Source organism: Octopus bimaculoides, chromosome 11 (genome assembly GCF_046866305.1).
Source record: "Octopus bimaculoides isolate indiv1 chromosome 11, ASM4686630v1, whole genome shotgun sequence".
Taxonomy (NCBI): Eukaryota; Metazoa; Mollusca; class Cephalopoda; order Octopoda; family Octopodidae; genus Octopus; species Octopus bimaculoides.
In genome coordinates, this window is record NC_142938.1 from 20,855,647 (window position 1) to 20,867,796 (window position 12,150).

At 37.9% G+C, this 12,150-nt stretch overlaps 1 protein-coding gene across 1 annotated transcript in view; it reads left to right on the plus strand.

The window, feature by feature from the left end:
• The first annotated feature begins 836 nt into the window (after window positions 1-836).
• Window positions 837-12,150, plus strand: part of LOC106869206 (organic anion transporter 3) — a 43,741-nt gene continuing 32,427 nt past the window's right edge. The window contains exons 1-2 of the mRNA XM_089359617.1: window positions 837-2,372; window positions 9,923-10,131. Coding sequence (XP_089215743.1) covers window positions 2,234-2,372; window positions 9,923-10,131 — 348 coding nt within the window. The 5' untranslated portion in view covers window positions 837-2,233. The remainder of the gene's footprint in view (window positions 2,373-9,922; window positions 10,132-12,150) is intronic.

Genomic DNA, 12,150 nt, shown 5'->3' on the forward strand with positions numbered 1-12,150 from the left:
TAATTACCATTACTATCAAAACAGAAATATATTTAAATTAATGGTAAGTAAAACAAACACTACTGTAAAATACCAAATTATCATCATTATCATTATTATTATTATTATTATTATTATTATTATTATTATTATTATTATTGAGTGACAGAGCAGGGCATGCCATCAAATTGACACTGGGGTAAAATATACGATCATGTATACCGATCATGACTACCCGTCTGATAAGGGTACACCAGGCACATGCATCACGACCATATGTGCGCCACATAGTGGTTTCATATCAAGATAAACAGCGCATGACCTCGCAGTTGGGGCCCAGTTAGAATTTTCTTCAGGTCGAGTAGCCCATCCTGCTCAAAAGGTCCTTGAATAAAGGTTGTTTGAGGATGTCGAACGAAATACCCATGTTTCCAAAGGTGAATTATCCAAACCTCAAAAAATTCCTCTCAAAACATGACTATGATGCTTCCCCACTACTTCTGCTCGTGATCAGAGGCGCACATATCGTCAGCTACTAAGGGACATGCTCAACTGGTTAAGATCAAGCAACTGACAAGCAAATCTGTGGTATTGAGCAGAATATTTGCTGTAGCCCATCTTTTATACCAAGACAAAACAATGTACATGATAACACTTCCAATCAATTAAGATCAGAAGCCATGAGAGCCACTGCCTGGTACTGCATCAGGGCATTTATTATTATTATTATTATTATTATTATTATTATTATTATTATTATTATTATTATTATTATTGATATTATTATTATTATTTCCGGAATATCATTTAAACTGTTGGACACATGAGTAATTCGTAAACCGATCAGAAACACGTGGAAATAATAAAAAAATATCAAGAAGTCCAATAGATATTAACAAGGAAAGAAAAAAACATTAAATAACTTTGCTGAAGTACCACATTGCTTCTACATGAAAAACAGTTGTACAACAATCCAAACGGCTAATTTGATTTTAGCATATTACTAGTATAGCTGTTTTAAACTTTATTCCTAAAAGATAGATACATACAATTCTAAAAACTGATTCGGATGTTTTTAATATCAAAATGCTTAAGCTGTTGAGCTAAAAAGAAAAGAAGCTACATCGAGATATCAGTGCTTTCCTCTCTTTCTCGTTTTTTTTTCCACTCAGATTCGCAACCTACCTACCTACCTACAAACAATATTAGAGTATATGCATATATATGTACATGTATGTACATACCTTCATCTATATGTATATATAGATACATAACTGGGTACATGACGTGGCAAAAGGACATGGACAAAATGATAAACAAGGTACAACAAACAAGCAGGCCACATAGAAACATCTCCTTCATCAGCTGCCACCATTAAAACACCGGTGTTTCGAAGAATTAAGGCAGTACGAATCGTTAAAATGGTTCTTCCCACGAACACAAATTAAATTTTTTTCGTGGAGGATAGTGGCGGACGGAAAACAAGACAGGAAAACGAAACGGTGAAATAAACAAACAAAAGTCTGTACAGCCAGACGTGAAGCGTGTATGTATTGAAGACTGTGAAGCACGAACAGGAGGGGCAAAGAAGTACGTGCGAGCTTGGGGAGTCTAAGAACGAAAAGAAATAGCAGCCGGACACACGTGACCAGCGCTGAGTGGAGAGAAAGAGTAGCAGAGGAAGAAGAAGGGAAGGAAGTAGAATAAAAGTGAGCAACGAGAGGTAGAGAGGGAGAGAGATAGTAGTAGTAACGATGAGAGGCGAAGGACGAGCAAAAAGAGATAGAGAGAGAGAGAGATAGTAGTGACAGAGAGAGGCGAAGAACAGTAGAGGGAAGAATGGGAGGGGGAGATAGATATAGAGATAGAGAGAGTCGCGTTAGAAAAATAGTTAAAACTTACTGTATAAGTTTAAAGGCGTGCGTTTACCTACCTACCTACCTACCTACCTACCTACCTGCCTGCTTGCCTGCCTGCTTGCCTGCCTACCGACCTGCCTGTCTGTGTCGCTCTCCCTCTCTCTTTCTCATTCGCAATTATTTTCGTCGGTTCTGCAGTTTTACAACTATCACCGCCCTAGAGGGTGGATATATATAAAAATATCCTAGGAAATCTCTATATAACTATCGAATCATATTACTGCATATTAGCGAATAAGATAACAAAAGATCGCAGCTTGCAATATTAATGACTGAATAAGGTTCCGAAAACCTTTACAGAGAAGCAAACGTACAAAAATACAAAGAAAAAAAAAATGAAGGCTTCCGAAGTAGATGTTGATGAAATCTTGGACAATCTTGGAGATTCTAAATTCTTCCATACCACCCAGTATATTATATTCAGCACTTCCTTGCTTATACCTGCTTATAACACTTATTTCTACGTGTTTACAAGTAAGTATCTATCTCTCTATCTCTCTATCTCTCTATCTATCTCTCTATCTATCTATCTTATGTATTTTTATATTTTTGATAGTGATCTTTACAATATGTTTAAATGCTCTCTCGAAATAAACATGCATTTCATTTTAAAGTGATGCACATAGGCGCAGAAGTGGCTGTGTGGTAAGTAGCTTGCTTACCAACCACATGGTTCCGAGTTCATTCCCACTGCGTGGCACCTTGGGCAAGTGTCTCCTACTATAGCCTTGGGCCGACCAAAGCCTTGTGAGTGGATTTGGTAGATGGAAACTGAAAGAAGCCCGTCGTATATATGTATGTATGTATATATATATATATATATATATATATATATATATATATATATATATATATATATATATATGTGTGTGTGTGTGTGTGTGTGTGTGTGTGTGTGGAGGCGCAATGGCGCAGTGGTTAGGGCAGCGGACTCGCGGTCATAGGATCGCGGTTTCGATTCCCAAACCGGGTGTTGTGAGTGTTTCTTGAACGAAAACACCTAAAGCTCCACGAGGCTCCGGCAGGGGATGGTGGCGAACCCTGCTGTACTCTTTCACCACAACTTTCTCTCACTCTTACTTCCTGTTTCGGTTGTACCTGTAATTGAAAGGGTCAGCCTTGTCACACTCTGTCACGCTGAATATCCCCGAGAACTACGTTAAGGGTACACGTATCTGTGGAGTGCTCAGCCACTTGCACGTTAATTTCACGAGCAGGCTGTTCCGTTGATCGGATCAACTGGAACCCTCGGCGTCGTAAGTGACGGAGTGCCAACAACAACAACACACACACACACACACACATACACACACACATATATATATATATATATATATATATATATATATATATATATATATATATATATATATATATATCTGTGTATGCATGCGTGTTTCAGAAACATTTTTTAAATTAAAAATTATTATGTAGTAACCAATTTTGTGTTAAAGAATGAAGATTGACACACACCTCATGGGTGTGCTAATCTTTTATTTTGAAGCGCATTTTATAAGATTAATAATTTCAAATTTATGAAAATCTGGTTTCAAATATTCCGATTGTATACTCTTACTCTTTACTCTTTTACTTATTTCAGTTATTTGACTGCGGCCATGGTGGAGCACCGCCTTTAGTCGAGAAAATAGACCCCAGGACTTATTCTTTGCAAGCCTAGTACTTATTCTATCGGTCTTTTGCCGAACCTCAAAGTTACGGGGACGTAAATACACCAGTATCAGTTGTCAAGCGATGGTGGGGGGACAAACACAGACACACAAACACACATACATACATATATATAAACATATATACGACGGGCTTCTTTCCGTTTCTGTCTACCAAATCCACTCACAAGGCTTTGGTCGGCCCGAGGCTATAGTAGAAGACACTTGCCCAAGGCGCCACGCAGTGGGACTGAACCCAGAACCATGTGGTTGGTAAGCAAGCTACTTACCACACAGCCACTCCTGCGCCTAAAATCTTTTATAACCCTCCCACACACATACTCGAGCACACGCATGTATTTATGCATATGAATATAGGTATACGTGAACGTATGTAACTAAGAGAGGGTAACTCCATACAAATCCTGCATCCTGGTAACTTCTAGGCTCGTGGCAATCGTTGCACCAGACCAATAAAAGTTTGGAAAACGTGAGAATATGACTGGCTCTGTACAAACCATGCCCACTATGACAATAAAATTATGCTGCCTCGTAGGATCACTTACTGAACATTTAAAAATGGCTTGGTGAGTAGATCCGTACAGAAAATCAGGAGGGAACGGTCGTAAGGTAGATATGTACGGTTATTCTTAGCCAGTAACTGGCATCCACTGTGGATCCAAGGATGCTGTGGTCGTATTGACTTGTCTTCCCTTCATGGCGTATACGTGTGCGGAGAGCTGATAAGTATACTTTGGGGCTAGGCACTAGCTTCTAGAAACAACCCGTGCGCAGCAGTGATGGTTGAAATATTCTTTTCTACTCTAGGCACAAGGCCCGAAATTTTTGAGGAGGGGCCAGTCGATTATATCTACCCGAGAACGCAACTGGTACTTAATCTATCCACCCCGAAAGGATGAAAGGCAAAGTCGACCTCGGCGGCATTTGAACTCAGAACGTAAAGACTGATAAAATACCTATTTCTTTACTGCCCACAAGGGGCTACACACAGAGGGGACAAAGACTGATAAAATACCGCTAAGTATTTCACCCGGCGTGCTAACGTTTCTTATTTCTTTATTGCCCACCAGGGGCTAAACATAGAGGGAACAAACAAGGACAGACAAAGGAATTAATTCGATCACATCGACCCCAGTGCGTAACTGGTACTTAATTTATCGAACCCGAAACGATGAAAGGTAAAGTCGACCTCGGCGGAATTTGAACTCAGAACGTAATACCGCTAAGCATTTCGCCCTGCGTGCTAACGTTTCTGCCAGCTTTAGTGATGGTTAAGATATTGTCTTTGCAATGCCGTTGACCATGACGAAAACAGTCAACCATGTATGTATATATACATGGGGCTGTATGTGTGTGTGTATGTATGTACGTACATATGTATACGTGTATGCATGCATGTAAGTGTGTGTGTGTGTGTGTATGCATGTATGTAAGTATGTATGTATATAAGTATGTATGCATGCATGAGGTTGCATGTGCTGGTTGTGTGTGTGTGTGTGTGTATGTATGTATGTATTATGTATGTATGTGTGAAGGCGTATGGCCTTGCGGTAAGGTGTTGCACTCACGATCGTGAGATCGTCCTTTCATTTCCTGGGCCGGATGGCACTTCATCTCACGTTACTCTGCGATCACTTCGACACCTGATGTGTGGTATACGGTGCACCAGTTCAGGTAACGTTGATTTTGATGGAAGGAGTGAACTAATGTACAGCATATACATTTGATCATTATAAACGAGCCATTTGTGCAGGTTTTTCAGCAAGAAATTGACGAACCGTTTTCTCGAACTACGATACATTATCATCATGTATATATGTGTGTGTATATATATATATATATATATATATATATATATATATATATATGCGAGTAAAAATAAATACAAAAAAGGTGGTTTTTTTGTATGATTGTGTATAGAGGAATATATTATTTTGTTTAAAAGAGTTCCAACATTGTCTGTTTTTTATGTTTTATTTATATTCCTGCAGAACTAATGTGGGGTATAGAATATGGAATATACAATATATAATATATAATATACAATATACAGTCTGTTAAAGTCTGTCATACCGGCCATGACGAAGGGAAATAGCCCTGAAACTCGAGTCGCCTTTATATATTTATATTTATATATTTATATATTTGATCCTTTATATTGAACACTCAATATTTCATCTACATTCAATACTTTCTTTCATGGTGCCATCCATTTTTATTTTATTTTATTTTATATTGTATATTGTATATTATATATTATATATTGTATATTCCATATTCTATACCCCACATTAGTTCTGCAGGAATATAAATAAAACATAAAAAACAGACAGTGTTGGAACTCTTTTAAACAAAATAATATATATATATATATATATATATATATATATATATATATATATATATATATATATATATATATATATATATATATATATATATATATATATATATATATATATATATGTATGTATGTATCATTGCACATGGACGCATGAATTTACATTAAGAAGAGTTTTCTTTGCACAACGTAATATTGAAAACACGAGAAATTTTGCTTGAATTCCTGAGATGATGATTTACCATTATTGTAAACTTGCATTACAATGATATGCTGGCTGAATCGCCAGAACAGTGGAAAAAATGTTTTTTGGTATTTCTTCCGGCAATTTTCACTTTGTGTTCAAATCCCATCTTGGTTAATTTGCCTTTCGCCATTCGGGAGCGATAAAATACGGTACCACTCTAAGTTTTGAGTGTGATAGTATCGACTACCACCTCTCTTAACGTATTTTGCCTAAATCAAAAAGGATTATTCAATATTGATAAATTCAGAAAAGTGTCCTAATCTTCTTTGTTACATTACAGTCACAAACATTTCGGGCATTGCACTCTTCTACCTTTTTCCGTTTCTCGTCATATTCGGTAACGTCCTCGGAGTTTCAGATCGAAGCCGTTACTAAATCAATGAGACTAGATTGTTCTCATTTGTTTGTCCATGTCAGGAATATTTTCATTATTAATCTACTTGGGAAATCACTTAATTTTTACTACTTCCAGAATATGCATAGTCTGACGGACAGTTGAACATACGCCCACTAGCGAAACTATTATATTTTACATTTAATCAACAAGATTCTATGAGATAGTAAATGTAAGCTTTGATTGCTAAATGAGCTTTGTGAGTGGATTTGGAAGACTGAAACTGAATGAAGTCCATCGTATATATATATATATATATATATATATATATATATATATATATATATATATATATATATATATATATATATATATATATATGTATATATATATAGAGAGAGATAGATAGATAGATATAGATATATAGATGTATATATATATATAGTTAATTCGAGGAAGTCATATTCTCATTAGGGATTATAAAATAGAAGGTATTCCACTGGTTTAGTCCGTGTCATAATGCGAAAGTCATTGGTATATGTCCAGGATTATTGAAATTATAGATTTTGAGGGAAAATAATAATAAGATAATAAAGAATGTAATTACTATCTTTATCTGTATGTTACAAAAAGATGACATTTAAAAATCAGTACAAATAAATTATTTGGAAGTTGAAAACTCAAAGGAAAATAAATTAAAAAAGAACCTACATATATGTTCCAGTCCTATCATCTAGTTGATGGGGAATTTCCAAGCATTTTGCTTAATGCCAAGAAAGTTGCCACATTCTAACTATATTGTAGTAGGACCTCGTCAGAGTTCATATGAGGCTCAGACAACTTACGTAATCATTTCATCTTCTGGGGGAAGAATAGAGTATTAGTGAGTTAAAAGTTAAAAGCTATGTATTGAAATTTTATTTGATAGGTAGGGTTTTAATATTTGTGAATATACTATATATTATATATTATAATTAGGAAAGAGATAAATAAATAAAAATATAATAAAGTATGGAAAAAATTTAAACCAAGATTGTTGTTGTTGGCACTCCGTCGCTTACGACGTCGAGGGTTCCAGTTGATCCGATCAACGGAACAGCCTGCTCGTGAAATTAATGTGAAAGTGGCTGAGCACTCCACAGACACGTGTACCCTTAACGTAGTTCTCGGGGATATTCAGCGTGACACAGTGTGACAAGGCTGACCCTTTGAATTACAGGCACAACAGAAACAGGAAGTGAGAGTGAGAGAAAGTTGTGGTGAAAAAGTACAGCAGGGTTCGCTACCATTCCCTGCCGGAGCCTCGTGGAGCTTCAGGTGTTTTCGCCCAATAAACACTCACAACGCCCGGTCTGGGAATCGAAACCGCGATCCTATGACCGCGAGTCCGCTGCCCTAACCACTGGGCCATTGCGCCTCCACAAACCAAGCTAAAGATAACATAAAATAAAATATAAATGATAGTTAAAACATTAAAACATAAAATGAAAATAAAAAGTAATATAAAATAAAATGCAATAAATTAAATAAAATAAAGTAGGATAAAAATAAAATCTATGGATTATTCTTACTGGTTTAGTGAGAGATACATATATGTTATGATCCTGATAGAGAGTGGATGGAAGTTTGAAATACATAGCTTTTAACTTTTTACTCACTAATACTCTACACTTTCCTCAAAAGATAAAATGATTACCTAAGTTGCCTGAGCCCCATATGAACCCTGACAAAGTCCTACGGCAATATAGTTAGAATGTGACAACTTTCTTGGCATTAAGCAAGGCGTTGCTCCAGCTTGGCTGCAGTCAAATGACTGAAACAAATAAAAGAAATAATAAAAGAATAGAATAGAGATAGATATAAACTAATATTTTGTAATTAGTATATCAGAAAAGTGACTAAAACTAAGATATACTAATTCAGAAGTTTATTAAAAATGCACATACTCACATACACAAACTATAAAGGTAAGTTGATAACAAAAAATATTAGACTTAGTTCTGTCATGAGCGCCAAGATTCAATAAGCCGGGACTTAAGAGACTGAGACTGCATCCTCCCCGTTGAGCAGGACACATGTTGCCGGACTTTAACAAAAAGTATTAAGACATCAAAGTTTTAGAATATGAGCAAACTGCTTTCAATAAATCAACTCTTGATTCAAGGTGGCGTGCTGGCAGAATTGCTAGTACGTCTAGCACAAAGCTTAGCGGTATTTCATCCGTCTTTACGCTCTGAGTTCAAATTCCGCCGAGGTCAACATTGCCTTTCATCCTCTTGGGGATAATAAAATAGTAAGAGTTGAGCATTGGGGGTCGGTTTAATCTACCTATCCCTCCCCCGAAATAACCGGCCTTCTTTTAAAACTTGAAGGCAATAAACTAATTCTTGACGCAATATAATTATCTTTTACGTTTTAAATGCTAGCTGGCACTTGTTTGCGATCATCATATTCTCCGTAATGAAAATCAATTACTTTCTGTTATATGAGTTATTCTCAACTTTATCTATCTTGCTAGAATTACACACAGCAAAGTCTCGAAACCCTCTCGTTTCCCGGAGTTAAAAAAACAATTATCTTTTGCTCGCATGGTATTTGAACAAAAATCGAAATAGATATTACGAACGAAACCAGAATAACAATCAAACTATCTAGTGATATTTAACCTGAATGGTGATGACGAATTGTGCTGGCGCCATATACATATACGTACATAAAATTGTGTGCGCGCGCGTGTGTATATATATATATATATATATATATATATACACACGTACATATATATATATATATATATATATATATATATATATATATATATATATATATACATATATATATATTGTTGTTGTTGGCACTCCGTCGCTTACGACGTCGAGGGTTCCAGTTGATCCGATCAACGGAACAGCCTACTCGTGAAATTAACGTGCAAGTGGCCGAGCACTCCACAGATACGTGTACCCTTAACGTAGTTCTCGGGGATATTCAGCGTGACACAATGTGACAAGACTGACCCTTTGAATTACAGGCACAACAGAAACAAGAAGTAAGAGTGAGAGAAAGTTGTGGTGGAAGAGTACAGCAGGGTTCACCACCATCCCCTGCCGGAGCCTCGTGGAGCTTTTGGGTGTTTTCGCTCAATAAACACTCACAACGCCCGGTCTGGGAATGGAAACCGCGATCCTATGACCGCGAGTCCACTGCCCTAACCACTGGGCCATTGCGCCTCCACACACACACACACACACAGACACACACACACACATATATATATACATACATGCATACATAAATATGTGTGTGTGTGTATGCATGCATATACATGCACAAACACACACACATAAAGTAGTTTCCTTCCTCCTTACAAAGAAATTTCTATACAGTCCAAGAACATTTCCAATTATATATTTTCAGGCCTTTCTCCTGAATACAGATGTCAGAACTTGACAGACATTCAACTTGATCAATACAATATATCGAGCAGTGAAGTTGATCTAATATACGATAAATGTTCCATTCAAGTCATAAATACCAATGGAATGTTTCCAGGCCAGAACCGAAGTCTACCCTGCCTAAATGGTTATCACTATTCAACACCTGTTCGACGATCAATCATTTCAGAGGTTAAATTATTATTATTATTATTTTTATTATTATTATTGTTGTTGTTGTTGTTGTTGTTGTTGTCGTCGTCGTTGTTATTATCATTATCATTATTTTCTTCTTCTTCTTCTTCTTCTTCTTCTTCTTCTTCTTCTTCTTCTTCTTATTATTATTATTATTATTATTATTATTATTATTATTATTATTATTATTATTATTAAACGTTAGCACGCCTGATGAAATGGTCTGCGATATTTCGTCTGCCGCTCCGTTCTGAGTTCATATTCCGCCGAGGTCGACTTTGCCTTTCATAATTTCGGGGTCGATAAATCAAGTACCAGTGAGACACTGGGTTCGATGTAATCGACTAGTCCCCTGCTCCCCAATTTCAGGCCTTGTGCCTTTAGTAGAAAGGACTATTGTTATTATTAGGACGGAGAGCTGGTAGAATCGTTAGCACGCCGGGTTAAATGCTTAGTGGCATTTCGTCCGTCTTTACGTTTTGAGTTCATATTCCGCCGAGGTCGACTTTGCCTTTCATCCTTTCGGGGCCGATAAGTTAAGTACCAGTTGAGTACTAGAGTTGATATAATCGACTATCCTCTTCCCCTAAATTTCAGACCTTGTGCCTATAGTAGAAAGGATTGTTACTATTGGAGGCAGCGAACTGACAAAATCGTTAGCACACCGGGCGAAATGCTTAGGGATATTTCGTCTGTCTTTACGTTCTGAGTTCAAATTCCGCGTCAGACTTTGCCTTTCATCCTTTCTGGGTCAATAAATTAAGTACCAGTGAAACACTGGCGATGCAATTGACTACCCCCCCCCACCAAATTTTAAGCATTGCACATATAGTAGAAAGGATTATTATTGGAGAGTATCTTATTTAAATTCTTGAGGAAGGGATGCGTTCCAATGGTTAAGCGGTCAGTCTGTTGCCAGAATCTTCTGAGTGGCGGATTAGGTATGCTGTGGCTCCTAATGCGCAGAAACGCTCTTAGGTTACGCCACCCGCAACGATTTCTAAACGGTGAGAGTATCTGGGCTCCGTTTGTGAGGCTCCTTGACGGAGTTGCAGTCCTGGGTGAAGAAAAGACCAAGACTAGGCGCCTGGCACCTAGAATGTCGTCAGGCACTCACAGTCCTCTACCACTTGGGAAATGGGGTCGATGGATGCTCCGCTTTAGAAATTTATAGAGGATTAGTGGTGGGCAAGTGCGATGACGTCATCCGGGAGACTCTGGGTACCGACGAGAACGAACTGGCTAGTCTGTTCCGGAGGGCTTTCCGGTCGGGAACTCTCAAGGATAATTTCCAGATGTCTTTGGTCTGGCAGTGCTACCGGTTCGAGATAAACTCTACAGGCACGGATGTGCTGTCAGACAGGCTTGTACGAGGCGCGCGCAGAATGACGAAACCGTTCTGCACTTCCTCGTTCAGTGTCCGGGCATTGCTGATTTGTGGGGTTATGTCGAGCAGCTGCTGTCATGTGTGGGACGGATCCGTCTGTCAACCGAGTCTGTAATTATGATCGCCCTGCCGCTCTCCTTCAATCGGGCAGGCGAGGCAGTTTGATGGACAAGGCTGAAAGGAAGGAGGACAGATACATTCCCCTTTGGTAGGGCTTTCATTGACTTCTTCAAGTTTCATTTGAAAAGGAAATTGAGAGTGGAGTGTGAAGTGCTGTCCTTGAGTGAGTTTCTTGAAAGGCAGGTGAAAGTTGCGAAAATGGTAAGAGGGCATGGTATCTCTAAGTGTAAACCGTAAGTCGGCGAGAAGGAATTGGAGAGGGCACTAGCTTCTGAGGTTTCAGGGAAATCTTGGACTGTAGGTTTTCTCGATTATCTCTAGGGGCCGTCCTGTATCAGGAGAGCCACATCTCTATCATCCTCCGCGCCACCTTTCCTTTTATTAAAAAAAATTTAAACCTTTGTATGCCTTGCATATGTCCCTTCATTTTCAGTGTATACCGCGTATACTATCTTTCGTTTCCCCTTTTCATCATTTCATTATATATAAACCCCCACACTTTATGTCTG